This window comes from Dasypus novemcinctus, chromosome 13 (genome assembly GCF_030445035.2).
Source record: "Dasypus novemcinctus isolate mDasNov1 chromosome 13, mDasNov1.1.hap2, whole genome shotgun sequence".
NCBI lineage: Eukaryota > Metazoa > Chordata > Mammalia > Cingulata > Dasypodidae > Dasypus > Dasypus novemcinctus.
The window spans coordinates 100,507,452-100,533,015 of NC_080685.1; the positions used below are offsets into that span (position 1 = coordinate 100,507,452).

At 44.0% G+C, this 25,564-nt stretch overlaps 1 protein-coding gene across 1 annotated transcript in view; it reads right to left on the bottom strand.

Moving 5' to 3' along the window:
* The window catches only part of PTPN14 (protein tyrosine phosphatase non-receptor type 14), a 169,493-nt gene that overhangs the window by 34,651 nt on the left and 109,278 nt on the right, over nt 1–25,564 (bottom strand). The window contains exons 4-10 of the mRNA XM_004470998.4: nt 19,403–19,500; nt 17,115–17,182; nt 11,083–11,153; nt 10,071–10,158; nt 6,124–6,212; nt 3,059–3,146; nt 2,186–2,268 (exon numbers count right to left, since the gene is read on the bottom strand). Coding sequence (XP_004471055.1) covers nt 2,186–2,268; nt 3,059–3,146; nt 6,124–6,212; nt 10,071–10,158; nt 11,083–11,153; nt 17,115–17,182; nt 19,403–19,500 — 585 coding nt within the window. The remainder of the gene's footprint in view (nt 1–2,185; nt 2,269–3,058; nt 3,147–6,123; nt 6,213–10,070; nt 10,159–11,082; nt 11,154–17,114; nt 17,183–19,402; nt 19,501–25,564) is intronic.

Here is a 25,564-nt window from a genome sequence, read left to right on the forward strand (position 1 = left end):
ATTAATAATGACCATATAAAAGAACTTTTCATTAAAATATCATAACACACAACTATTTCTCTGGTCAGACCCTTTACAGACTGAGAGCCAACCTGGATTAAAAATAATAATAGTAAACCTGGATTAAAAATAAAAAGGAGAGTAGCAATAAATATACGTAGGGCCTAGAAATGAAATCAAAGGTGCCTTGGAGCAAACGGTGCCAAATGTCATTACATTTCCCCTGTCCTCCCTCAGTGTAATCATTAAAACTAAAAATTCAGGAGGTATAGAGTTTTACATCATGTTAAACTTCTTTAATTTAAAGGATTCTCCTTATTCTGAAATTTCATCCTTCCTACCTTGTTCGTGATAGAACGTCTTTTCCTTGGTCAAATGATGGAGATAGAACACTGGAAGTTTTAAACACTTGGCCAAACTCAATAGAATCAGACCTACGTTAAATACACTTCCCCCATTTTTTTCTCCCATAGTCAAGAAATATGAGAACCACTCTTGGTAGCTATATCTCCAAATAACAAGCAGTAGGTCTGTAGGAGCAGGAAAACCGATGACCGGCTTCTCGAGGGCAGAGAGGACTCAAAAGTGGAGAAGGATGCTGTTAAAATGAGGCTGGTTTCGTGAAACTCTAGTGGGATACCCAGGCCTTACTGGAGTCTATGCTGCACTTCTGAAACCATACAATGAATTGAACAAGCATGGGGATTATGACTGTACTTTGCAGAGGGAGTCCTAGCCTTAGTCACCTAAGAGATTAGGAACCTTCCATGCCTGGCTAGGAAGAAGAAAGGAATGGTTATGATGGAAGGAGAAAGGAAAATCAGAACATCTTCTTAGTCTTCAATCTAACAAGGGATAGTCACTAATATCAGAAGAAAGGACCACAAGAGACATATAAATATTCAGTACTTTTTATAGGAAAGACATTTGCTGAGAAATGGTTAAGCCAGAAGACTACTGTGAAATACACTTCTCAAAAGTTTTCTTTTTATTCTCCCTACAGAAGTCAACTACTGAATGCCTGTTAATGTCAAAGACCCCTTCATATGTCAAAGGCAACGACCGTGTAGAACTGCACAGACGTGACCAATAGGGAATCTGCTCAAAAGAATGGTCTGTGAGCGTGTGCCTATAAGAAAGCCATGGCCATTTAATTTACCATGTCCTGATCAGGTCTTCCTCTGATTTGCATTGGCCAACTTTGCTGGCAGCCTTAATACTATCAAACATACTTTTAGACCCCAGCAGTGACCAATTTGCAGTGGCTGGTTTGAAACAGTCTCCCTCATGTGGAGAAAAAAGTCTGCTATGACCTGCCGATCCAGTAAAGCAGCCACATCCTTCAGCAGGAACTGCTCTAGGACAATACTTTTCAGTCTTGGATGTGTCCACTGGGGGAGTGGAAAAGCAGTTCTTCTTTTGCATTTACAGCCCTAAAGCTCTTTGAAACAAAATTAAACACCTTGGGCTCCCACGCTGCTGAATGTACTCTGTTGAGGAACGTCTTTTGAAGGCAACCAAGGTAAAGACGACGTAGTGTGAGCCCCAGCATGCTACATCTGGGGTCAGGTCACATTTAAGTTCCCTCATCAGATTCCTCTTGATTGTCTGTATTTCCAAATTACAACACACACACACACACGCATAGGTTTGTGACATCTATTAGTGTCTTCCAAGTCTTCCTCTAATTACCCTGGCCTCTCATTTATACTCAGATGACATGACCCAGAAGCACACGCAGGGTAGGCCAACTGTGTAAGCGAAACGGAGCTGAGGATGACAGGAGCGTCTTCTCTTTCAAGTTGGCTCGTCACCGCTACATGCTTCTGAGGGTTCTCCACATCTGACACGAAGAGGCGCCCTGGCAAATTGGGCATGGCTCGGCTCCTCCAAACTCATAGCGAAGCGTCGCGAAGGGGGTGGTGACGTGGGCCCGCCAATTCAGGTCGTCAAGCATCCGCAGTCAATCTGCGAAATTATTTTGTCTCCAGGCATATGCACTATGTTAGAGAGACTTTTTCATTACAGTTCTTTCATTCCTGCCTGGCTTTAGCATACTTCTTTAGCTTTTACAAAGAATGAGGAAAAGGAGGGAATGGAGAAAGTGATCTACAATATCCCTAAAGCACACGAATGTAATCTGACAAAGTCATCTGGTGAGAAGGTGAACTGTATCCATACTTACTCTGTGCAGATTTTGTTTTGTTTGTAGAACTTGTGCCGTGTAGCAAACAACCGAGAGATGTATTTGGCATTTTCGATATCATCCTGGAAAAATAAGGGACAGAGAAAAACAAACATTTGTTTGATGATATATGCATTTCACTAAGATTACTTCTAAGCACGGACACATTCCTTGCTCCCTTCATTTCAACTACAAAAGAACACCGGCAAACCAACCTGCTGAAACTCAGAAGCAGCAGTGCCTACCAAGCCAAGCAAAGGAGAGCAGACAATGCTGACTCCAAAAGAATCCTGTATGTCCAAGGTGCTGGGATGGACACTGATGAACTGGAACATCCACATAATTCCACACCAAGTGCATAAAAATCAGTAAATGAATCAAGGCACAACAGGGAATAAACACCAAACATCATTAAACCAGAGGCAGTGAGATGCATGAACCGTCTTGGCTCTGGACAGAACGGCAGTCACTCAGCTTACTTCTGATTAGGCTATGATGGGAAGGAAAATCCAGGTCATCCAGCAAAAGAAAATGCAATGCAATATGATCAGGAACTACTTAATGAGGGCTGTAACTAAAGTGCAGAGCAGTGTGGCATGCTAGCCTATGTGATCCGTCACAGGTAAGGCAGATTGACAAACTCTAATCCTAGAGTCAAAAGTCACCTGGGAAACCTGGCATTTTTAAACATGGTATTTCATAGCATTATTCCAAAAGGAGCTGTGATAGCACTCGGTAAGTACTAGAAAGTATCTTTTCAAGAGAACATTCATACCCTCAAGACATGGAGAGTGAGGAAAGAATATTAGGAGTTGGAAAGTCAAAGAGCAAGCTGCTTGTTGGACCCTGCCGCTGTCTGTCCATTTTGCTTACCGTGTGAAGAAGGGCCGTCTCTTCCTTGTTGACAAGCTCCACTAGGATAGTTGACTTGTTATGAGTGATATTCCCAATATCATTCCACCTGGACAAAAGAAATCCAACTGTTTGCCCAAAGATGTTCCATGAATTTATGATTCAGCAGAGGTGCCATCAGCTACATGTCAGTCTCACATGACAAGTTAAGATTTCAATTTACATTTTCAAAAGCTAAATAATCCTTCTCTCAAAACAGAAAAGTAAAGAAAATGAAACAGGTCTCTACTTAAATAACTAAAATGTCTATGTAAAAAATTACCACTTATCTCTGCTCATAAAGGTTTCCTTGATGATTAGCAATGAGGAAAATTTGCAAGGGACTTTTGCTGCCATGGTTTTTTTTTTTCATTTCCAAACTGACGAAACATTCCCCAGGACTCCTGCTTTTCAATGATGGAGGAGTATATTAAAAATGTATGAGTGCCCAGGAACCTGGAATCCATAACAATTTCATATTGCGATGTGCAACTCACAAATTCGTTATGGCCACCTAAAGAAAATACCTGGAGAGTGTTGACTGTGCCTACTTGTGATCTAAACAAACAGGCACACAAACAAAAGCCAGAATTCCCTCCCCTTTCCTCTTGGAGCACCTTAACTAACACGAGATACACAGAAGCGATCACTAGCCAACAGAAAAGAGAAGCTATGACCTTCCATTCTACCTGGAGCCAATTTCCAGCCATCTTTTACTACCACTCCCTTTCACTCAGTGCCATGACCTCTGATTCTCTGCCCACTGCGTCTTCACCCTTCTGTGTTTTTGATCATCTGCTTCTATCACCCTTTGCTTGGCTAATTCCTGGTTCCCCTTGAAGATGAGCTCAGGAGGCGCCCCTTCTAGAAAGCCCTTCCTCATTCCCAACACTCACGTGCTGGGAGAGGAACCTTCTCCTCTGCCCCTGTAACACATGGGGCACTGCCTCTCCCCACACTGCATTGCGATTTGATTTCCACGACGTGATCTAACTAGACCAATGCAGACCACAGGCTCCAGGCTCCAGGCCCTGTGTAGGAATTCTGCTTTCTTCATCTTTGTATTCCAAGCACTGAGCCAAGTGCCTGGCACAGAGCAGACACTCAATAAATGTTTGCTGAAAGAATTAAAAGTAAAACATTGCTTCTCGTCTATATAGAGTGCAATTTTTATGTCAAGTCTCTAAGGTACCCAGGGCAGCTATTTGTGTTCCTACTTTAGAGATGTGGCAATTTTGGCACCAAACAATTCCTGACATAGTCACATTCACTGTTCTTTAGGGATAGATGAGTTCTAGACCTATGTTTTCCAGATTTTCCTCGAGTCACCTTTCCATTATACCAATACCAACTGTGTTTAAGTACATCTGCTAAGACAAGACTCTCTACAAGTGTTCAGCACAGCTTCTGTCCCACTTGCAATTTCACAAGATTACATCTACATGTACTTATGGCTACATTCTCCTCAGTGAAAGTTCCTAGAGATAAGAGATATTTGGTTTCCCCTGGCTCCAATCCTTCAGATCAACTGCCAAAGTCTGGATGAACTCCTGTCCCCACCACATGACATCTCCTAGGGGCATAATTAACATGATACCATAATAGAAGTAAATTACCATTTTGTTGGGCGTTTTGAGATAAAGGCTAAAGAAGATATCTGGAAACAGTTCTTAAGGAAACTGCAAAACCTCTGCATAGCTTATGCTCATCAAACTTTCAAACTTCTATTTTCTTTTATTCCATCTCAATAGCTGTAATGTGAGACTTATCTATTTCTCCAGACTCAAGGAGAAACTGAAGCATGAACTTAGCTATAGAAAACTGGTTTGAAAAAAATGCCTGGATAGCTTTGCAGTAGACATAAAAATTTGCAGTTATACCTGTGTATGTATTTCTATTATTCAATTAACACATAATTTGGTGCCGGTACATAGAATTGGCTCTGAATATGTCCAAGAGTCAAAAAGCTAATGGCATAGCCCCAAAGATTTCTTTTTCCCCTCTTTCTTCAATAGTGCTTCTATTCAAAGAACCATAGAAAATCATAAAGCAGGGCGGGAAGGGCATAAAAGCCAATCAGAAACCTTTCGTTTAGAAAATTCTCTCAAAACAATCTGCAGTTACTGCTGATCCAGGGAGTACTTGGCTGGCCAAGATTCACTTCCAGAAGGTGGGCTGTGCTTTGCCTCTGTGCGCCATCTTTGATCATCTGCCCTAGGTACAGAGCTCTGCTATCAGATGCACACACAGGCAAGCTGTTCTTCCAGTAAATAATGGGCCACATCACCCTTGCAAACGAAATCATGCGGCTTTTCACATTGTTGACACTATGATGAAATCTATGGGCACCAACACAAAGCCAGCTCACTGACATATAACAGAGGGGACACTTTGCCACAGCCCTACCCTGGTTCCATTCACACTAACTGGAAAAGAGGGTAAAGAGGGTTAGTGTCAAAATAATAGATAGTCCCCAAGTCCTTTACTTTATAATGATAATAAATTGATTGCTCCCTTTTTTTCTTTCACAAATAATCTTCTTTGGTTGATACACGTTAGTTTTAATAAAAATAAAACAATAACAATAACAAAATAGCTTTCACTCTTTCAGTCTATGAGGGTAGACTGAAGGTCCAGGGCAGTGTAGAGAAGCCAGTTTGGATTAAACAATGGGTCATGCATGAGTCCAACAAAGATGATCAACAGAAGTGAAGAGCCATCTCCAGCCAGTCTCCCATGGAGGTTAGTTCCACTCTTTTGGCTCTGTGGGGCTCAACAATGAGCTCCCTGGAATCAGCTGGGGAAACACGCCTTTCCTCCTGCCCCGACAGGCCTCTAAGGAAAGTGAGATGAGTTGCTTCATACCTGCCTAAACCCCGCAGAGGGCTGACCTTATCTGATTTGAGAAATATCTCAACTGATCCATAGCCTGGCTCTTAGTTCATGCAGAGAACTTCGACACTCAGTGGGGGTTTCTCCAGAGTCGCTCCAGGGGAAAAGGCAGGAAGAAAAGGGGGAGGGAAAAAGACAGTAAGACAATAATATACCTGTATATTAGAGCTTGTCTTCCAATTCTGTTTTTCACGAAAATCCCCATAAAGAAAACGCCAAGGTGCACCCCGTTTCCATGATTGTCCTGTGTGAGAGCAACAAAAGATACCTGTGGTGCAACAGATCACCTGCAGTCTTGCCGAACCGCACTCGGGTGGCAATCTACCCACATGGACAGCACACCGTTCCTCGCCCATAACTGGACTAAATCACAAACAGCATCCTGGCAACAAGGTGACCAGCGGAAGGGCGGCAGACAGCCAGTCCTGAACGGACACACCTACTCACACTTCCTAGTGGACTACATTTTTTTTTCTCAATTTGTCACATTTCCCTTTTACGAGAGAATTTTAGCATTTTCTTATATTTGCTTGTCCTTTGGATTTTCTCTTTCATGACAATTAAAAAAAAAAAATTTTTTTTAGAGGTACCGGGGCCAGTGATTGAACCCCAGACCTCATACGTGGGAAGCTGGCACTCGGTCACTGAGCCACATAAGCTCCACTGAGCTGGTCTTTTCATTTGTTTTCTTGGTTGTTTTTCGTTTTTAGGACCAAACCTGGGACATCCCATGTGAGAAGCAGGTGCTCACGGCTTAAGACACATCCGCTTCCTCTTTTTTTAACTTAGTTATTATTTCTGAAATCTAAGTTATACCTGCACATCGTTTGCATCATTAAATATTACTTAGGGTTGTTTAACAGGCGCAAACAGCAGAGCAGGGCTCCAACAGTCCACTCCCCTGCGGTGGCAGCATCAACTCTAAGAGCCCCTGTGTGCGGTGCATCTATTTACCTCTGCTGTGCTTGGCTTGTTCAGTTTAGAACCTCATATTCCTCGGTTCTGGGATTTTTCTCAGATTATTTTGTTTCCTCTTCTGGTTACTCTTTTCAGAGCTCCCATTATTCGGATGTTGGGCATCCTGGCCTGGTCCTCTAATTTTCTTATCTCCTGCTCCCCACTTTTCAATACTTTGTTTTTTGGTGAAATTTTCTCAGTTTCATCTTCTGCCCTGTCTCTTAGGATTTCCATTTCTGATATCATATTTTCAATTTATGAAAACTCTCTTTTATTTTCTAGATGTCCCATTTTATAAACACTATTCCTTAAAGGATGTGAGCTTTTTTTTTTTTAAATCACTGAGTCATAGGGTGAATGGGGAGCCTGGGGGGTGGTAGCTGGGCGAGTGGTGACAGCACTTGTCTTCTCCCTGCTGAGTATCCATGTTTTCCAGGCTGCTTCCTCCTCATTGTGTCGGTCCCCGTCTTTCCTGTTGGGAGTACCATGTAGATGATACGTGGCTGTCTATTTGTATTTTATTATTTATGCTGGTTTATTTTAGTTGTTATTTTTGCTTGTTTTACTTGGCTGTGTATTCTCAACTGAGAGTGGGGTGCTAGGTGCAGCTGGGTGCTTTGTGAGCACAGGTGCGGTGTGGGGACTGCAGGTCACTGTCGGGGATCTGTCAGGGCCCTCTGCTGGGGAGCCCCAGATGTCTTATCTTCAGTGTGGGCTCTTGGTCTGTGGTCAGGAGCTCCCAAGCTCATGCCTAGGATAGCAAAACCAGCTTGACAGTATTCAGAGAGCTGAGTGGGAAAAAGGCTCAACACCCAGTAAGTAAATCTTGGCTCAGTCGCCTGGGGGGACGTCTTCTTTCTGGGGTGAGAAGGGGACAGTGGCCACGCACAGCGAGGCCTGAGCCAAAAAAGAAGGCTCTCACCACCTCCCAGAATACCGGATCCCATTTAAGACACCGAGGAGACTGGGTCCCTTCTTAGTGACTATTCTTAACCCCCAGGGCCCCCCAAAATCTTACATGAGCACAAGGGGTCTTTGAGCAAGATAAAGAAAAGGTAAGGCAACTGTTAGTGGCAAAAGCAGAAAGAGTGTTAGAGAAAGAACGGAGGATGAAGAAAGAAAACTACCCTGGTTGAAGAAGTTGAAAAGGTAAACTGTGAAAAAGTAAAGAAGAAAAATAAAAAAGATAAATCATACCGCAGAAAAAAAACATTTGTGATAAAAGAAGACAGAAGTAGAGATGGAAGGAAAAGGGAAATCCTGCAGAAAGACCTCCTTGGGCACCTTGCCAGGAGGCACATGCGAAGTCTGATGCGGATGGCAGGAGAGCGATTCACCAGGTGGATCCATGGAGAAACCTGGAAGGGATGTCCAAGGGGGCCACTCTCATGACCCTGGGGTCTTCACTGGTCAGATCTTAAGGGCTCTAAGTCCACCTCAGCGAAGGGCCCAGGCTCCAGCCTGCCCTACTTACCCCCACCTCCCCACTCTATGTCCAGGAGTGACTGGGGCAGCAGCCATGCACCTGCCTGGAAACGGGCTGGTACTCTGCCAGCCTTGAAATGGTTTTAGGACAGTTCATGGGGAAGCCCACACCAAGGGAAATAGCCTTCCCTAGGACGCAGCCACACGATCCCTTACTTTATTCAGTCAAGAGGGACCTGCAGTAACCCTGAGGGACTACATCAACACTCAGCCCTCTGTCCCTGTGTACTTTCCTCCCAGCAATCTCGCTCTTTCCTGAGCTGACCACATCACTGCCCCCACTACTGCTGCTGCCCCCACCTGTCGTCACTGGATTTCCAGGAACCGTGTGGCCGTAGGTGTTACCTTAGTCATCGACAGCTATTTGGGGAAGGGAGGAGGGGAGGAGACGTGCACTCACTCACACCCGCCCTGCAGTGAGGCAGCCGGGCCTGCCTGCCCCTTCAGGGTGAAGGTAGAGGAGCCCCCGAGTTCCTTTCCCACTAACGAGCAACCCAGAAAGTGCATCGGGGCCAAGCTCAATGGGTCTGTCTCAACCGCCCCTATATCCCAAGGCTCAGAGTTACCAAAACATAACAAGCCAATGACCATGACAACAAACCTCCGACTTTCAGGGATTAGGAAGCCAGTTTGCTAGAAGTGGAGAAAAGTTTATTCTGATTTTTCAATGACCCAAAATATCATGACTATATATGGGCTGCTGAAATGTAAGTGGGTTGCAGATGGCTTCATAAGGCATTATTGCAAGTAAAATGAATTACAACCCTACGAAGGGCGGCCATTAGAGAAGCAAAAGAAAATTAAACAAATCTAAAAAGGAGCCATTTAGCCCCTTTTGCAAGCTGCGGCCACCCTGCTCGATTCTACTTGATGCACATGGGCAGTTCTCATTAAGGCAAATTGCAAACGTGCAACAGAGGGGGAACAGAGCACTTATAAACCAGCCAGCGGAGCCAGTTTGGAGTGAAATGTTTGTGCTCAAATGGCAGGCGGCTCCCAAATTGCCAAAATGTGCCATTTGCTTTAGGATTCTGCTAAAGCGCCATTTTTTCAAAGTTGGTCAGCAGAGAGAGGAAAATGAGTTTGGAGATGGGCTCAGTCCCTTAAATGACCATGGACCATGACCCCCGGACCACATCCACTTCAGAAGGTGTATCTGTTGGAAAGGACATGCTGTGCTGTAACAGTTTCCTAGGCACGGCTTCCAAAATACACCAGAGGGGCTGGAGACCCACAGTGGAGGGCTCTACAGGGCTGGAGAAATAAAGTGTAAATGCATACAAAAAATGTCTCATTCTACACAACAAAAGATCAAAGGAAAGGAAAGATAATCTGCACGGGAAGAAAACTACGGGCTAAGGTCTTTATTAAAGCACACCCTGGAAGACCAGATGTATGCTTGGATAACTTCAAGGCATAGGATGGGCTGGTATTTTGTATTTAGAACACTGTCTTATCAATGAGATGTTTTGCTGAAGACCAAGGACAACTTCAAACTCTCATAGTTAAGCAAAGTGATTGCTATACCTGAAGTAAATTGGTTGTGCCTACTAATGGCACGTAGCAATAAGAAAGCCAAGCCATTCGGGCCACCACTGGTTTTCCAAATGCGTAGGCCCTTCTGAGAAGGAGAAAGCAAAGATCCGCCTCACGATGTTACCTTTACAGGGAAGCTTTCCTGTCCAAACCCATCCAAACGCTCCACTTCATTGATGTACATAAGTTCAGCTTCTGCTGGCAGGATTCCACTAAAATCAAAACAGCATCAAAGGAGGAAACTGTTAAGGAAAACAAGAGTCATGAGCAGAGCTTCCCCGCCTGATGGCAAATCTCTAGTTTCTGGAAGAAAGAACCACCACCCAACTGTGTGGGCATGGCGTGGTACTAAGTAATTCATTAACATGTCCCCCAGCAGCCTTTCACTAAACAGGGAATAACAGAGGAAGGTAAGGATATTTACGTAAGAATCATAGCCTGTAGATGCTCGATAACTATTCCAGACATCCCTCTGAAAAATGCTGCCACCAGCTTTAAAAAGAAGTTATTTTTCTCCCATTTGAGAGAAATTTCCACTATGAAAAAAAAATGAGAAAAAAACACGAAGTTCATAGGGATGATATTTTGGGAGCTAAGTGGTAAGATGAGGGAGCACTGGGTACCACTTGGTCCTTGAGGTTGGAAGGGAAGGGTGTTTGTCTTATATTAGTTCAAAATGGTTCCACACAGCCCTGACATCAAGCCTCAGTGCTTCCCCGGCTGGGCCCCCATATTTTCATCCTGAGCTCCCTCTCAAGGGGCATCCATGGGAAGAGGGCTCTGCCTTCTCCTGTCCACCTGAAGCAGCTTTTCTGCTTTTGCTCTTAGCACAGGCAACCCTGGTCTGCCAGACTTGGCAAGAGAATCCTAGAAAAGCCACAGAGAGGAATTCTCCTGGCCAGTAACTCCACATCTGTGTGGACTTTCTGGTGTAAAAGAAAAAAAGGAAAGAAAGAAAGAAAAGAGAAGAACAGAACAGAAGGAAGAACGGGGAGAAAGAAGGAAGGAAAAGCAGGAGAGTTTTGTCTCCAAACAGAAGTGCCGAGGTGAGTCTCGCAGAACTTTGTTGCCTTGAGGCAGGGACTGGCCACAAGGGAGGACGGGCAGCCCCTGGCCCACTTTGCCGGCCCCCTCACCTGTGGGCTTTGTGTTCCTGGGCTACCTTCTGTGTCAGCTCCTCCAGAACAGCCTCCTCCAGGGCCAAATCCTGTAGGAAAAGAAAGTAAAGCAAGGTCAAGAAGATATGGGCATTTACTACCTGGCTTGCAAACCTTAAAAGCTCTCATCTTTGGAAGATTTTCCACAGGAGCCTTGCCTCTTTGATCACTTCTTTACTCCTTCAAAATTAAAGGCTGTAACTTTTAGTATGGACCATTGATTTTTACTTTTAAACTATGGCTGACTCTCCACGCGAAGTTATTTCAAGGTACATCTGGGTTGCCAACTCATTTCTGTAGGACCAGGGAATAGCTTTTTTTTTAACCTCTTCCCAATCTGCCTGTCTCTCAGAACCACTTTTATTAAAAATGCTTTGCATGCATATATTTTTAAAACTCCGCGTACAGGCAAATGAGTCCATTATCCCTTCGAAAGGCGAGCTTAGGAAGGGAATGTGCCAGACTTTCATGTTCACCCTCACAAAACGGGCAAACTGATTCAGAGCCACGTGAAGGCAGAGCAGGCTCCTGTTGATGCTATGTGATGGATTCGTGGGAATGGAGAAAGCCACGATGGCCAAAAGAGCTCAAGGGAGCGTTCGGTAAGACAGCAGCTACGCGGCTGGCCAGATGATACCTTGACCAACCAAATGCCAGCCCCCCGGTCCCTGTGGGCTCTGGACAGTCAATGGCAGGCATCTTTCCCAACTCGCCGTCAAGGGACTTCTGGGTGGGGTTGTTTACACTGTGGAAGTCTGGGTTTGTCAGACATTGACCAGCAAAGCACTGTCTAGGGTAGAGATGGAGGCTGGAGGAATGAAGCCAAGACAAGGAGACAAGAGCAATCATTCCCTGACAGCCTGACCGATGCAGCGATCACAGAGCTGGTCTCAGCCCTTGAGGACGCCTGGGGGGGCCTGAGGAGGCGGAACCCCCCCCCCCCCCCGCCAGCTGCCGCCAGCCTTCCCAAGCAGCAGCTTCCACACACCCCAGGCCGCTAAGCGCTGAGAACACAGGTGTGCCCCATTTCCTTCTGAGCTCTAGAGAGAAAGTCTAAAAGGACTAGGAGGTGTGTGATTTGGGGGGGGGGTATTTTGGCAGAAAACACCCAAATTACTCCTTTGCCTTGATTCCAAATTGTTATTTATATGAAGATTTACCTCCAATTTCACACCTTTTCGGGGATGACATGCTATCACCATAAACGTTTCTCACACCTCAACTATAAGATAAACATCTCATCTCAAAACAATTAAAATGTGAAATACGAATACTATTTTTAAAGCTGGAAAATGAGGGAAGCAGACTTGGCCCAATGGCTGGAAAATGAGGGAAGCAGACTTGGCCCAGTGGTTAGGGCGTCAGTCTACCACATGGGAGATCCGCGGTTCGGACCCCGGGCCTCCTTGACCCGTGTGGAGCTGGCCCACGCGCAGTGCTGATGCGCGCAAGGAGTGCCCTGCCACGCAGGGGTGTCCCCCGCGTAGGGGAGCCCCACGCACAAGGAGTGCGCCCCGTAAGGAGAGCCGCCCAGCGTGAAAGAAAGTGCAGCCTGCCCAGAAATGGCACCACACACACGGAGAGCTGACACAAGATGACGCAACAAAAAGAAACACAGATTCCCGGTGCCGCTGATAAGGATAGAAGCTGTCAAAGAGGAACATGCAGCGAATGGACAGAGAAAGCAGACAACTAGGGGTGAGGGATGGGGAGAGAAATAAACAAATAAATAAATAAATCTTTAAAAAAATAAATAAATACAGCTGGAAAATGAAACTCTGGCTATATACTGGAAATTCTATAGCTCTGCAGATGGTCATGAGAGACCTTAGAGAAGTCAGAGGGAATCACTGGCAGTTCTTATTTTTCATGTGTTAACTGATTAATTTGCTGTTTCCTGCTGAGACACTCACTAAAATGACTCAAGTCCATGAGAGGAAAAATAAGCTCAACATTTTAAGTTTTATGTTGTGGAATTTTTTACAAATTCCATATGGCTTAGAAATTTTGCTATGTGTATGCATCTAGGCATTGAGTAGCAGTAATAATAATAACCCAATATTAATTTTGAAAAGCTCATGAAAGATATTTGGTTAACAGGATAAAAGAAAGTGAAGATCAAAAAGTGTTCCATTAAACCTTGGCTTCCTCACTTAAAAACAAAGTATTCCCTGCTATTGTACTCCACTGCCTCAATCCATATCTTGGGGGCCCCCTGAGGTATGTGCCTCTGCCACAGAGAAATGCGAGCATGGCCCCACACAAATGAAAAATGGCAGAGTGCATGCCTGTACACAGCCGCACACCTGCGCAGTGTACTGTGTACTTAACTTTGTTCTCTTCTCTGCTGAAGGAACGCCATCTGACAAATTTGGTTACTTTGTAAGATCAAACACAACCATTCATCCATCTTCCCTCCCCCACCGGTGGAATGCATTCTCCTCTTTCAAAGCTCTAGTGGAATGAAGCAGAAAGTGTAAAACCTTCCATAGCTCCCCACTGCCCACTCAATTAAGTCAACACCTGGGCATGGCATTCAGTCCATTTTCAGCCTCCCTTTCCAGGCTCCTCTGTCAAGGGTTCAAGGCCTCAGGCAAACTGAGCTCAACTCCTCTTTCGAACACAAACTGTTTTCACAAATCCAACCGCGCTCAAGCTGAGCCTTCCTAGAAGAATTCCTCAGATCCTGTGAAAAGTCACCCCATTTTTTGGGTCCTGTCTCCGCTACCATTTCCCTTGACAGGGTTTTCCTATAACTCACCCACCCCCAACTTTCACTTCTCTGGACTTCTTCCTTTCTGTGCATCTCTCTCCAATAGCCCTTATCATATTCTGCCTACTGCATTTCTTCCGTAGTTATTTGTATACTCTCCTTATCCCTCATCCTTGACTCCTTCCCTCTACTAGATTATAGGTACCTCGAAGGTGGCAAATCTTTTTTTTATAATCAATTTTTCTTTACAAACACTCTACACTACAATGTATAAGTTTCATATTATCAAACAAGAGTTCTTAATTATGCAAAGTTGGTTAATAATCATTTGTATCTTCTGCCTGCCCTTTCAAAATGCATCTAGTGAAGCCATCTGGAAAGGGAACTCGTCAACATTCTTATGTTTGCACAACATAGACACAATAATAATGCTGATAAGAAGAAGATGATGACGATAAATAATCAGTTACTGAGAACTTACTATGTGTCAAATTAGGGACTTCACGTGCCTTATCTCTTTTAATCCTCACATCAGGATTAGGTTTGTTCTCTTCCTTTTTTGAATCAGAAAATTGAGGCTTAGTAAGGTTAAATAACTTGCCCAAAGTCATATAGCTGCCAAGTGGCACAGCCAGGTTATGGGCATGGAGCTGCTGGATGCCTGTGCTTTGCACCTCTCTGACGGTGCATCCAGAAGACAGCAGGTGGGTGGGGAGGAGGGACGGGGGAAGAAAGTCGATGGCTAATGGCAAAGCCTAGGAATATTGCCAACTCAGATGCATGCCAGACAAGCCTCAGCCTCTGCTCCATCACTTTCTGGATCAGTACTGCCCAATGGGACTTGTGCCATGATGGGTGTATCTGAGCTGTCCAATACAGTAGATTCTGGCCATGTATGCCTAAGAAGCACTTAAAATGTAGTTAATGCAATGGAGGAAGTGAATTTTTTAAGTTAGTTTTAATTAACTCAGATTTGACTATAAATAGCCATGAGTGGCTAGTGGCTACCATTTTGAAGAGGGCAGTTCTAGATTCAGGAATAGCAATGTCAGAATTTGTCCGTTGATGATGAGATCTGTGAGGGCTGTGCAATTTAAGTATCTGGTATCAGCTGCCACTTGGGGATGATGTACCAAAGAACTCCTTTACTACTTCACAGCTCTTAACCCTGCAGCATTCTACCATCGACAAACTCACAAACATCAGGCTGCTAATGACCTCTGAAAATTCTGAGAAACACACAGCCCTGCTCTCTGCCTAAAGGCTATTTTGATAAAGACTTTTAATGAGAGAACAGTTAAAAAAAATGTGGAATACTGTCAACCCAATTCATTCTACTCCCCCGAATATAAAAATGCACATTTTCTAAAATCCAATGGCATGAGCTTCACTTTATTCTCACCAAGCATGTTGGAAAACAGCCTGACTTTTGAGGGGAGCTTCAGAGATCTTAGAGATGTTGGTTCAACCATGTTTACGCTCAGTCCTATGAAGAACTTCTATGCTCTTTGAATGAAAGTTGATTTAATGAGCAGAATTAATAAGGAATAAGAACACAGCAGACCATAGATAATACTGCTGTTTTGTTGGAGGGAAGAAGAATCGGGATAGAATTATGCCCGAAAAGTTAAAGATTTTGTAGTATTTCCCTAACCTATGTGAACAAGGCAGGCTTTAGACCAATTAAATTTCACTGCGTACCTTAATAGGGGTTAACAACTCCACCTTTACTGATCCTAGTCTTAAACCCTTGACACAGATGCCACACTCTCTCCAGTATGCCACAGCCAATCAGACGGGAAGTTCTGCCCACTTTACTCCCAAACATCCCTTACTTTCCTTTCTGGTTTTTATCTTCACTGCAAATGTCTAAATTATATCTCTTGACCAGATCACTGCAACAGATTCCCAAATGACCTCCTCCTAAGCAGCTGCATGAATCCAGTGGTTCTGGAAGCATAGGGTCTGCAAAACCCCTGGAAGAAACACGTACATTCTAACTCATCAGAGGTTTTCAGCTCATCGCTACTCTTGTCCTTTAACACACCCTGAGCTGCACACTGACTCTTGCCCACACAGCCATGCCACCTTGCCTTTCCTCTGTCTAGAAGTCATGCCTCACTCCCTGTCATCCCTGCCTGTTACAACTGGCCCATTCTTTAAAATGGAGCTCACAGACCATGAGTTTTAAGGTTTCCCAAATCCCCAAGTACATGTGACCTCTCCCCACATAAAATCCTCATCATGCTTGTAACACTTGCCCTTGCATTCTCATTTTACAAATTTTCTTACTTCACCCCACTGCGGTCCCTTTGAGAACAAGCACTGTTTCCTGTATCACATCATGACCTGGGAGTCCCCGGGTCAGTGATGATCAAAATAGATGATCAAAAAGAAGTGGCGAATGATGACGATTTCTAACACTGCTGCCAGAATATTGGGTTGGTTATAGTTCTTCCCTAATATGGCTTTCGCGATACCTTAATGATAAAAACTAGAATCTTACTTCATCAAAATTCTTCCCATTTACCCTGAAGCTACCAAACAAACTTAACCAAACAAAAATTCCCTTAGGACTAAAACTTAGTCTCATCTCGGGAAGAAATTTTCTCAGCGTATACTATGTGGGCAAGACAGGCTAGGTCCCTGCTTAAGCACCACAGAACTGACGTGCTAACAACACACACATGCACACACAAATAGGAACCACCACCACACGGAAAGTGGGTGACGTTGGGACGGACCAGGAAAATGGCCAAGAAAAAGGAAGGCCTCTTTGAGGACATGATATCTGAATGGGGCTCTGAATGACAAGAAGGAGCCAGTCACACAAATCTAGGGGAGAGCGTTGCAGAGAGAGGAAAGTCCCAGTACAAAGGCTCGTGTGTGGGGGCAAGCTCGGTATGTTCAGAAAGGATGAGAGCCAGCATGCTGGAGCGTAGCAAGCAGGCACTGCAGGGGGGGAGGGGGGCAGGGGGCTGCGGGGGGAGAGGGGGTTGGGAAGGAAAGGGGGCTGCAGGGGGACAGGGGGCTGTGGGGGGACAGGCAACTGGGGGTGACAGGGTGGTGAGGGGACAGAGGACTGGGGGGGACGGGAATCAAGGGGGTACTTTGATGCCAACAGGAGAGGCATTTTTACCTTCTCCATGTTTTATGAAAATTGTCTCTACTTTAAAAATGTGTGTACTTTCCTCCCCAGGGAATACATCTCTCTAAAATCCTCTGAAATTTTCAAAGGAAAGAATTAAAAGTCCAAAGAAGGCAGAAAATTAATTAAGAAAAAGGAAATTGCACTTACCATAGGAAATAGTACATATTCTCTGAGGAAATCTTGAGAATCAAATTGATTATAGTCTCCAAAATCAGCTGAGAAGAAAAACGGTGAGAGGGTATAAGATGGAATAACATAGGGTAAACTTACTGCCACATTTATTTTTCCCACTCCAACCTATTTTTACATTATTATTAAATAAAAATAGTGCCAAGATTGGTTTGCTATTGTTACCATTTTTACATAACGCCACCATATCAACGGTACTGCTATGCAATTTTCTAGAAGAGGGAAATTTGAAAGTGATTCGTAAAAGCTATTTTAAAACTTTTTTATAAGCCTATATTTATCTGCTTTTTAAAATATGCATCAATTTGTATCTTAAGACTATCTGCCAAGGGTACTTTTTAATTCAAGGTTAATTTGGAGGACTGAAGAGCAAACCCATTTGCATCTTTTCATACATTTGCAGCTGGAAATTCCCACTGTAAATCACCCTTGGCAAGCAACCTTGAAAATCTTTACACCTCCTAAACAACTTCACATGTTGCAAGATGCCAAAAATTCTGTTTTGTCCTGTTTTCGTATCACAATGGTATGCTCGAACTCATGCAAAATGAATATAGTATGTGTCATAAATATATAAATGTCTTGCTTCTCATCCCACTTGCTCTCACAAAACTCAAACCACTATGAAACTTTAATTTCACGTAAAAGATTTAGCATCAGATAGAAATGAACGCAGGTTATCTTTCAAGTAACAATAGATACAGAATAAGGGGATACATAGACACACACTGAAGAGCAATGTAAAGAAGTTCCTGGGAAGGTGAAGATCCACCCACAAACTTTGCATGGAACTACCCAGTAGGTGAGGCACTGCAGAATAGCAAAGATTACTCCACCTGCCTATTTTCAATCGTCAGCATATTTTATCACAATTTATATCTCTATTGATGTGTCTTTCTAATTGCCCAATAAGGGTTCTCAGGAAAATTACTTTTAAAATATTATAGCTGAAGGAGGACTCATCAGACTGAACAGTTGACTTCAAGGACCCAGTGAGTACGGAATCCAAAGAAGTTCACCAACTCCATTCAGCCTGAAAGCTGTCACCAGGGTCCTCCAATACCCAAGATGCCCAAAATAACCCTAATGATTTCATGAGAGGGAAAACGAGAGTAAATAAAGGGCATGACAAAGATTTTTAAAAGGAGAAAGACCCAATTTCAAAACGAGGGCTATACTGGATCTTTTCTCTTTTCTATTAAGGGACTCTTCTCTATTATTTCAATGATGCTATCACAGATTTTTCCTTTGTAACTGATCATTGTTTCTTCCCTTTTTGGTCTTTAAGTGGTCAGGTGTGATGCAACATATTTTGCATATTTCCATCCACAGGGTAACAGGAGCCTCCAACTGTATAGGAATCTTACATCCAACAGAAATCACTAAACTGCCAATACTCCGGAATGGAAAAAGTCAAGGAAAAGTTGCCCTTCCTGACATTTAGAACCCAAAAGGTTCAAATTCAGTTCAAAGTTGGGTGCGGGAAGTTCAGTTCACAGCTTCTAAAACAATAGTCCACACAGCAAGGGCTCAGCTGCTGACAGGCTTACACTTGCTCATTAGCTGTTTTTAAAGAAAATAACGACAAAGGGAAACGTGTTTCTTTTTTAAAATTTTATTGCTGTCTTTGTGTTTTCAGCATGACTAAAGGCAATTATGCCACCACTTAATAAAGAGTAATGTGTAAAGTATCTATATAAAAATACCTACACCTAACAATTTAGAGAAGATAAAGGCTAGCTGCCTGATAAATTTAAACAGGGCAGGTTGAAGACCTATTTACTAATGTGTGTCTGTTGTTCACATTACAACTGTGCACTCTTAACTTATTTCTTTACATTAAATGTCTTGGAATAAATTACATCATAATGTTTAAACAATAAAGCCATCACACCTGAAACTGTTGTGAAAGTAACACAGTTATCGAGCCACAGACTACAACTGCACTGTGTGGCAAAATAATTCTGAGAAAAGTTCCAGAAACCCTGAAATGTACTTTTCATGAAAGGCAGAATAAAAGCTACTATTTCTTCAAACAAAACTGGAATCACACAGCATGAACAGTTTACAAAGAGCTTTAAGAAATCCACCCTCCTGCCACCAAAAATCACTAACATTGCATTTTTAACGTCAGACATCTTGAAATGAAAAGAAGGCTTTAGGAAAGGATCATTTAAGTAAACCTAACTTTTCACTGGGAGGCCAGCAACACCAAAATCAAATAGATAATGAGAACTATAGCTTACCTTGCACGGCTAAACCAGCTAACCGAATCGCCTGTTCCAATGTACACCGTAACCGCCCTTCAAGCACGTCTTTTTTAACTTGCAGGTAATACTGATATCTGTTTATGGGGAAAGAAGAACAAATAACCTGAAAAACACATACTTGGAATACATTCCTACCACACGGATCTCTAGATGCAGAACCCTGTGTCCACAGCAGGCTACACAGGTGATGCTGACAAAGGTTATCTTTGTAGAAGATGGAAAGTGGCCTCTGCCTGTGTTTCTCTTTGTTTGATGTGGCAGGTGCCACATCCCGCTCATTCGCAGCGTGAGCATTCTCATCAGATCATTTATTTGTCGGCCAGCAGGCTGAACGGCTGATAAGGACCAGCGTTTCATAAGAGACCCTTCCACACCTGGTGATGCACAATAACACGGCTGCCAAAGCCACATTAAACGGCGCTCTTTCCTGAACAAACTCGGGAAACACGTCATCTCAAACTCAAAACTCTGGAAGCACAGACCATAAATAGGCCAGATAATTTGGATCTCTCTTAAAGGACAGGATAAAAATTCTCAGAGCCAGGTTCCACCCTACATGTCTGTGACTCATCAAGATCTAATCTAATGCAATACTGACCCTTCCAACCCCAAGGACATTCGCAAACACACAACGTTCGGGCAGACACGACATGCCGCCCAGAGCAGCAAGCCTCAGACTAGACCGCTGCCTCGAAAGCTGATATGTACACTGCCCCCTTGCCAATCAAATGGTCCTCTCAGAACTGCACAAACATTTAAAACTCTCTGCACCCTAGACTTTTACCTCGCAGGCCTCTACTTCCTCAGACCACACCTCAGAACAGTCACGTGCTCTAGAGTGAATTCCTAGCAAACACCAACAACCCTCTTGCTACCTGTAACCACGACTATTTTGCCGTAACTCTGACATCTCCATCAAAAAGTCAAGTAGTAGGACTCAAGCCCTACCTTTCTGGAGAGAGGCAATCAGCCCTGTTGGCTAGTTACCGCTGTTTCTGCCCGGCTGTCAGGGAGGGTTATCACTAAGTATCAGTCTAATTCATCCATATTTAGGGAAGGAAGCCAGCTCTGCACTCTCCAGGAGAATCCTCCACTTTCTCTCTCCCCTTGGGTCTACTGGGTGGGGTAAAGACAACCAGGGCAGTCTTTGGTAGGTGCTTGACTTTCCCTGCTGCTAATACAAGTACAACGCAATGGGTCTTGAACACTGGGAACTTACTGGTTCACGGTTTTGAGGCTAGTGAAGCTCAAAATCCAGGTCAGAGCAAAGCCGCACTATCTCGCTGCAGCCAGGGTGTTCTGGGGCCAGTAGCCTCGGTCCTCGGCTTTTCTATCATTTAGCACAGCACACGGTGGCATTTTTTGCCTCTCCCGGCTCTGGGGACATCCAGCTTTGGGCAGCTCCCTGTGGCTTCTCTTCCATGCCCAATTTCCTTTGGCTACAAGGACTTCAGCCCCCTCGGGTCAAGGCCCACCCTCATTCACGCCGGCCATACCTTCACTAGTAACGTTTTCAAAGGTCCTATTACACATGGGCTCGCACCCACAGGTGGGACCCGAACATGTCTTTTGTGGGGGGCATGATTCAATCCCCAACAGTGGGAAAAACCTATACTCCAATCAGAAGCGCCAACACTGGAAGGAAGTCCTTTAAAAATCCTTTTCAGCCAAACTTCACAAGTAAGAGGAAAAAAAAGGTTTTTGCATCAGATCTTTCACCTAAAAAAATTACTAATCATTTTATCGGTTCCACTATTCAAGCAATAGTTTTACTTCCTGTCCAGATCATTTGACTAAACTAACAGATAAAACAAGTTTCTACTGATTTTCAGAGACCTATCCCCTGACATGTGCACAAAACCTCTGTGCCCACTTCTGTCAGCAGGGGCCACTCACTGCTCTGGCCCAGTGGGCACTGCTCTGCCTTATCTCCTAATTACACCCTTAGCCGTCAGAGGGGGCAGGGATTCTAAGTCCAACGAGCAAGAACAGAAACTGTATGTAAGAACTTGGAGTTAAAAGACTTTTTAAAAAAGATTTATTTATTTATTTATTTGTTTGTTTATTTATTTATCTCCCCCCCTCCGCCCGCTCCACCCCAGTTGTCTGTTCTCTGTGTCTATTTGCTGCATCTTCTTCTTTTGTCTGCTTCTGTTGTTGTCAGCAGCACAGGAATCTGTGTCTCTTTTTGTTGCGTTATCTTGCTGCATCAGCTCTCCGTGTGGGTGGTGCCATTCCTGGGCAGGCTGCACTTTCTTTTGCACTGGGCGGCTCTCCTTACGGGGCACACTCCTTGTGCGTGGGGTTCCCCTACGCGGGGGACACCCCTGCGTGGCAGGGCACTCCTTGCGTGCATCAGCACTGCGCATGGGCCAGCTGCACGCGGGTCAAGGAGGCCCGGGGTTTGAACTATGGACCTCCCATGTGGTAGACGGACGACGCCCTAACCACTGGGCCAAGTCCGCTTCCCTTAAAAGACTTTTGATGGCAATAAAGTGGCAGCTCCTCTGTTCCTAAGTGTGCACAGATTAATAAGGAAGAAAACACTAGGCAAAATCATGAAAATCCCCAGGAAACAGAAGGCGATCCCTTTATCAGTAAATATTTTTTGAAAGACATGAGGGAACGGGACGTCACAACCTGCTTCGTCATTTTTCACAGGAAAAAATCAAGAGTAAATGAAAACGTTGTGAAGCAATGACTGTGATTTTAAAGAAATGTCACCAGAGCAAATAAAAATATCCAAGGGTAAAGAATTCTGAATTGCTACAGTAAAACATGCTGCCTCAAAATCTTTTGGCTTCCTTTTTCTCCTGATCACTATAGTCAAGTACCTGAGCTCAGACTATCTTCAAAAGTTTCACCCAAGGTGAGTGAACCTTACAGAAAGGCAGTCCTTGCTGATTCGCTATGGTGGACGAGCCTGCTGTCTGCCTGCTTGTCTCCCACGCCGAGGGAAAAAGAGCCGACACGTGCACGTGGCTAGTGCCAAGGATTGCAGAGGCTTCCACTCGGCAACCCAAGAGCTCCAACAAAAATGCGTGACATGCCCTGCGTGACATTGCAGTGACGGATACAGGCCATTGTATATTTTGTCAGAACCTACAAAATTGTGCAGGAAAGAGGGTAAACTATAAGTAAACTATAGTCCATGGTCAGTAGCAATGCTCCAATATATGTTCATCAACTGTAACAACTGTACCACACTAATGAAGGATTTGGTTAATGGGGGGAAATGTGGGAGGGGTAGGGAGCGGGGCATATGGGAATCCCTTATATTTTTCATGTAACACTTATATAATCTAAAGCTTCTTTAAAAATTAAAAAGTCAATTTAAAAAATGCTTTACATGAGCACCTTTGCTTCAAGAACTATGCGCCCTGTCAGTTACAAGCAATGCTCAATGTTGTATATAGCCTACTTAAAATAAGTAACCAATTGGTGTTCAAAAGCATAATCTAGTGATGCATAGTATCAGTTCATCCCAGTAAAATATGAAACAGGAAGACGAGGGCTCTAGAAGATTTCCTCTCACACCACGTATCATGACACATTTCCTGTGTGTTCTTCACCTTTCCTCGCAGGTTTTTCGTCAGCACCTTCTGCCTTGATCTGTCATTGCAGGCTGGTTCTGGTATTTCTGTGGACCCTTTGGGCCACTGAGAGGTTCCACTCAGTCATGTGAGGTGGCCTTCCTTTCACTGACCTTGGATTTTCCCCTGTGGCCCATGAGCCTTCTAGGGAATACCTTTTATGTCATAACCTAGTCAATTTTAGGGCGGGGAGGCTGCCTTCAAGTAACGGGGTCCCAGGTTATCAGAAGTTCTTTTAAGTGGCAAGAGTTCACCGTGAAAGCAGCTAGGTCACTCACTGGAAGACCACACTTTCAAAAGGAAGGGGAATAAGAAGAGAAGAATGAGGAAGAAACCTGTTGACCTCGCTCCATTGCCAGATGGCTATACTATACTATAGTTAAAGGAGCACCAAAGAAACCCACAAAAACAACAACGACAACAACAAAAAACAAAGTGTGCCAAAGTCTGCTGAACGTGGCAGGGTATCCTGGAGAGGCCTGAGGCACATTCTCTGCCTTGCAGAGATGGGGCTCATTGCTTTGGTTGCAGCTGGACTGCTTCTCTCTCCAGTGCACTGTCTAAGGCAGGGTTCAGGGTATAAGAGTCAAGGAGGAAAACACTTTAAAAGATGTTGAGGGAAGCAGACCTGGCCCAGTGGTTAGGGCGTCCGCCTACCACATGGGAGGTCCGCGGTTCAAACCCCGGGCCTCCTTGACCCATGTGGAGCTGGCCCATGCGCAGTGCTGATGCACGCAAGGAGTGCCCTGCCACGCAGGGGTGTCCCCCGCGTGGGGAGCCCCATGTGCTCCCCGTAAGGAGAGCCGCCCAGCGCAAAATAAAGTACAGCTGCCCAGGAATGGCACCGCACACCCAGAGAGCTGACACAACAAGATGATGCAACAAAAAGAGACACAGATTCCTGTACCGCTGACAACAACAGAAGTGGACAAACACAAGAACATGCAGCAAATGAACACAGAGAACAGACAACTTGGGGGAGGGGAGGGAAGGTGAGAGAAAGAAATAAAATAAATCTTTAAAAAAAAAGATGTTGGAAGCAGATGTGGCTTAAGCAGTTGAGTGCCTGCTTCCCACATAGGAGGTCCCAGGTTCGCTTCCCAGTGCCTCCTAAAAGAACAAAAACAAAAAACAAGCAAAACAATCGATGAAACCAGCTCAGGAAAACGATGAAACCAACTCAGGGAAACGGATGTGGCTCAGTGGTTGAGTGTCAGCTTCCCACATGCAAGGTCCTGGGCTCAATCCCCACTGCCCAGTACCTCAAAAAAAAAAAAAAAAATGTTTACCTGGCTTATCTGCCACGGCTAGAGCGTTTTTACATGCCACACTGGAAATGAAAATGATTACCTAGATTATTTATCAATAAACACTTTTAGGAATGGACCACCAACCAGTTAATCTACAGGATCATACAAAACAATGGTTCTAGTTTTCTTACCCTGCTGACCCCAACTTTTAGTCACATCCATCACTTCCATAATATATGACCAAGTTCTAGTACAAATCCATCCTATCCTAGGAAGCAATGACCGACAATCCGTGAGCCAGGAGCACTGAAGATCGATCCTGGTCATTTAGGTTGGATGCAGGCTTGTACTATGATGCAAAACCAAGGAGCTGAAAAATGCAGTGTTCTCTCCTGGAAGCCATCCAGACTATACCGAAATCTTTTTTTTTTTTTTTTCATGTTCTCAAAGATATTTATTTTAAAACAGTAAAAATAATTACAATAACAGTAGTAATTACAACGTGCCTTGTGTCATTGGATGGGTGTTTGGAAACTCCGTTTTGGCAGATAGCTGACCTCTGAGACTGGATTAACATCTATGGGGAAAGGACTGCTTTTCCAGACATGTACTAGCCATCCTCCTGCACCCCTCTGGTTTACTAGTCACAAGAACCTCCCTGATATGGGCGCTTTCCATTCCTTAGTTGAAATGTCACGTAACCACTCAAAGTCTCAGACTTCTCGGCTATGAAAGGAAATGGTGCAATGAGATTGATCTCTAAGATTCTTTCCAGCAATTACACTAAGGGTTACAAGGGAACCCTGACAGCATTAATGGGATGGTGCTATTAGCACAACTGTGGGTAATTACTGTGTGAGACTACAGAATGAGAAGGAAATTTGGACCATGCTGAAAATTGTTTGTTTGGAATACTTTTACTCAAAAGGCAATTTCTAAAATACAATAATTCTATCATATAAGAAGACTGTATTGACAGAAACATATAAGCTGAAATTGTATTTCTAGAGTGATGTTTAGTTTTTGTTCATTTTTGATTAGACATCCAATTATAACAGCAGTAAAATATAGGAATGAATTCTATTTTGGAAACATGCAATTTCATGGAAGTATACTCCACCCTGTCATAGCTTTCATTGGAAGGGAAAAGGAAAAAAAAACAATACTTGTGCCAGGAAAGTTAACTCTCTGCCAACTTTCCAAAGAGATCCTCTTTGAAAACCCAAGCTCACAAGGAAAACTTTTTAATACTTTTCATATTCAAAGACCTGGAAATAGTCTATCCAACTGGTGAT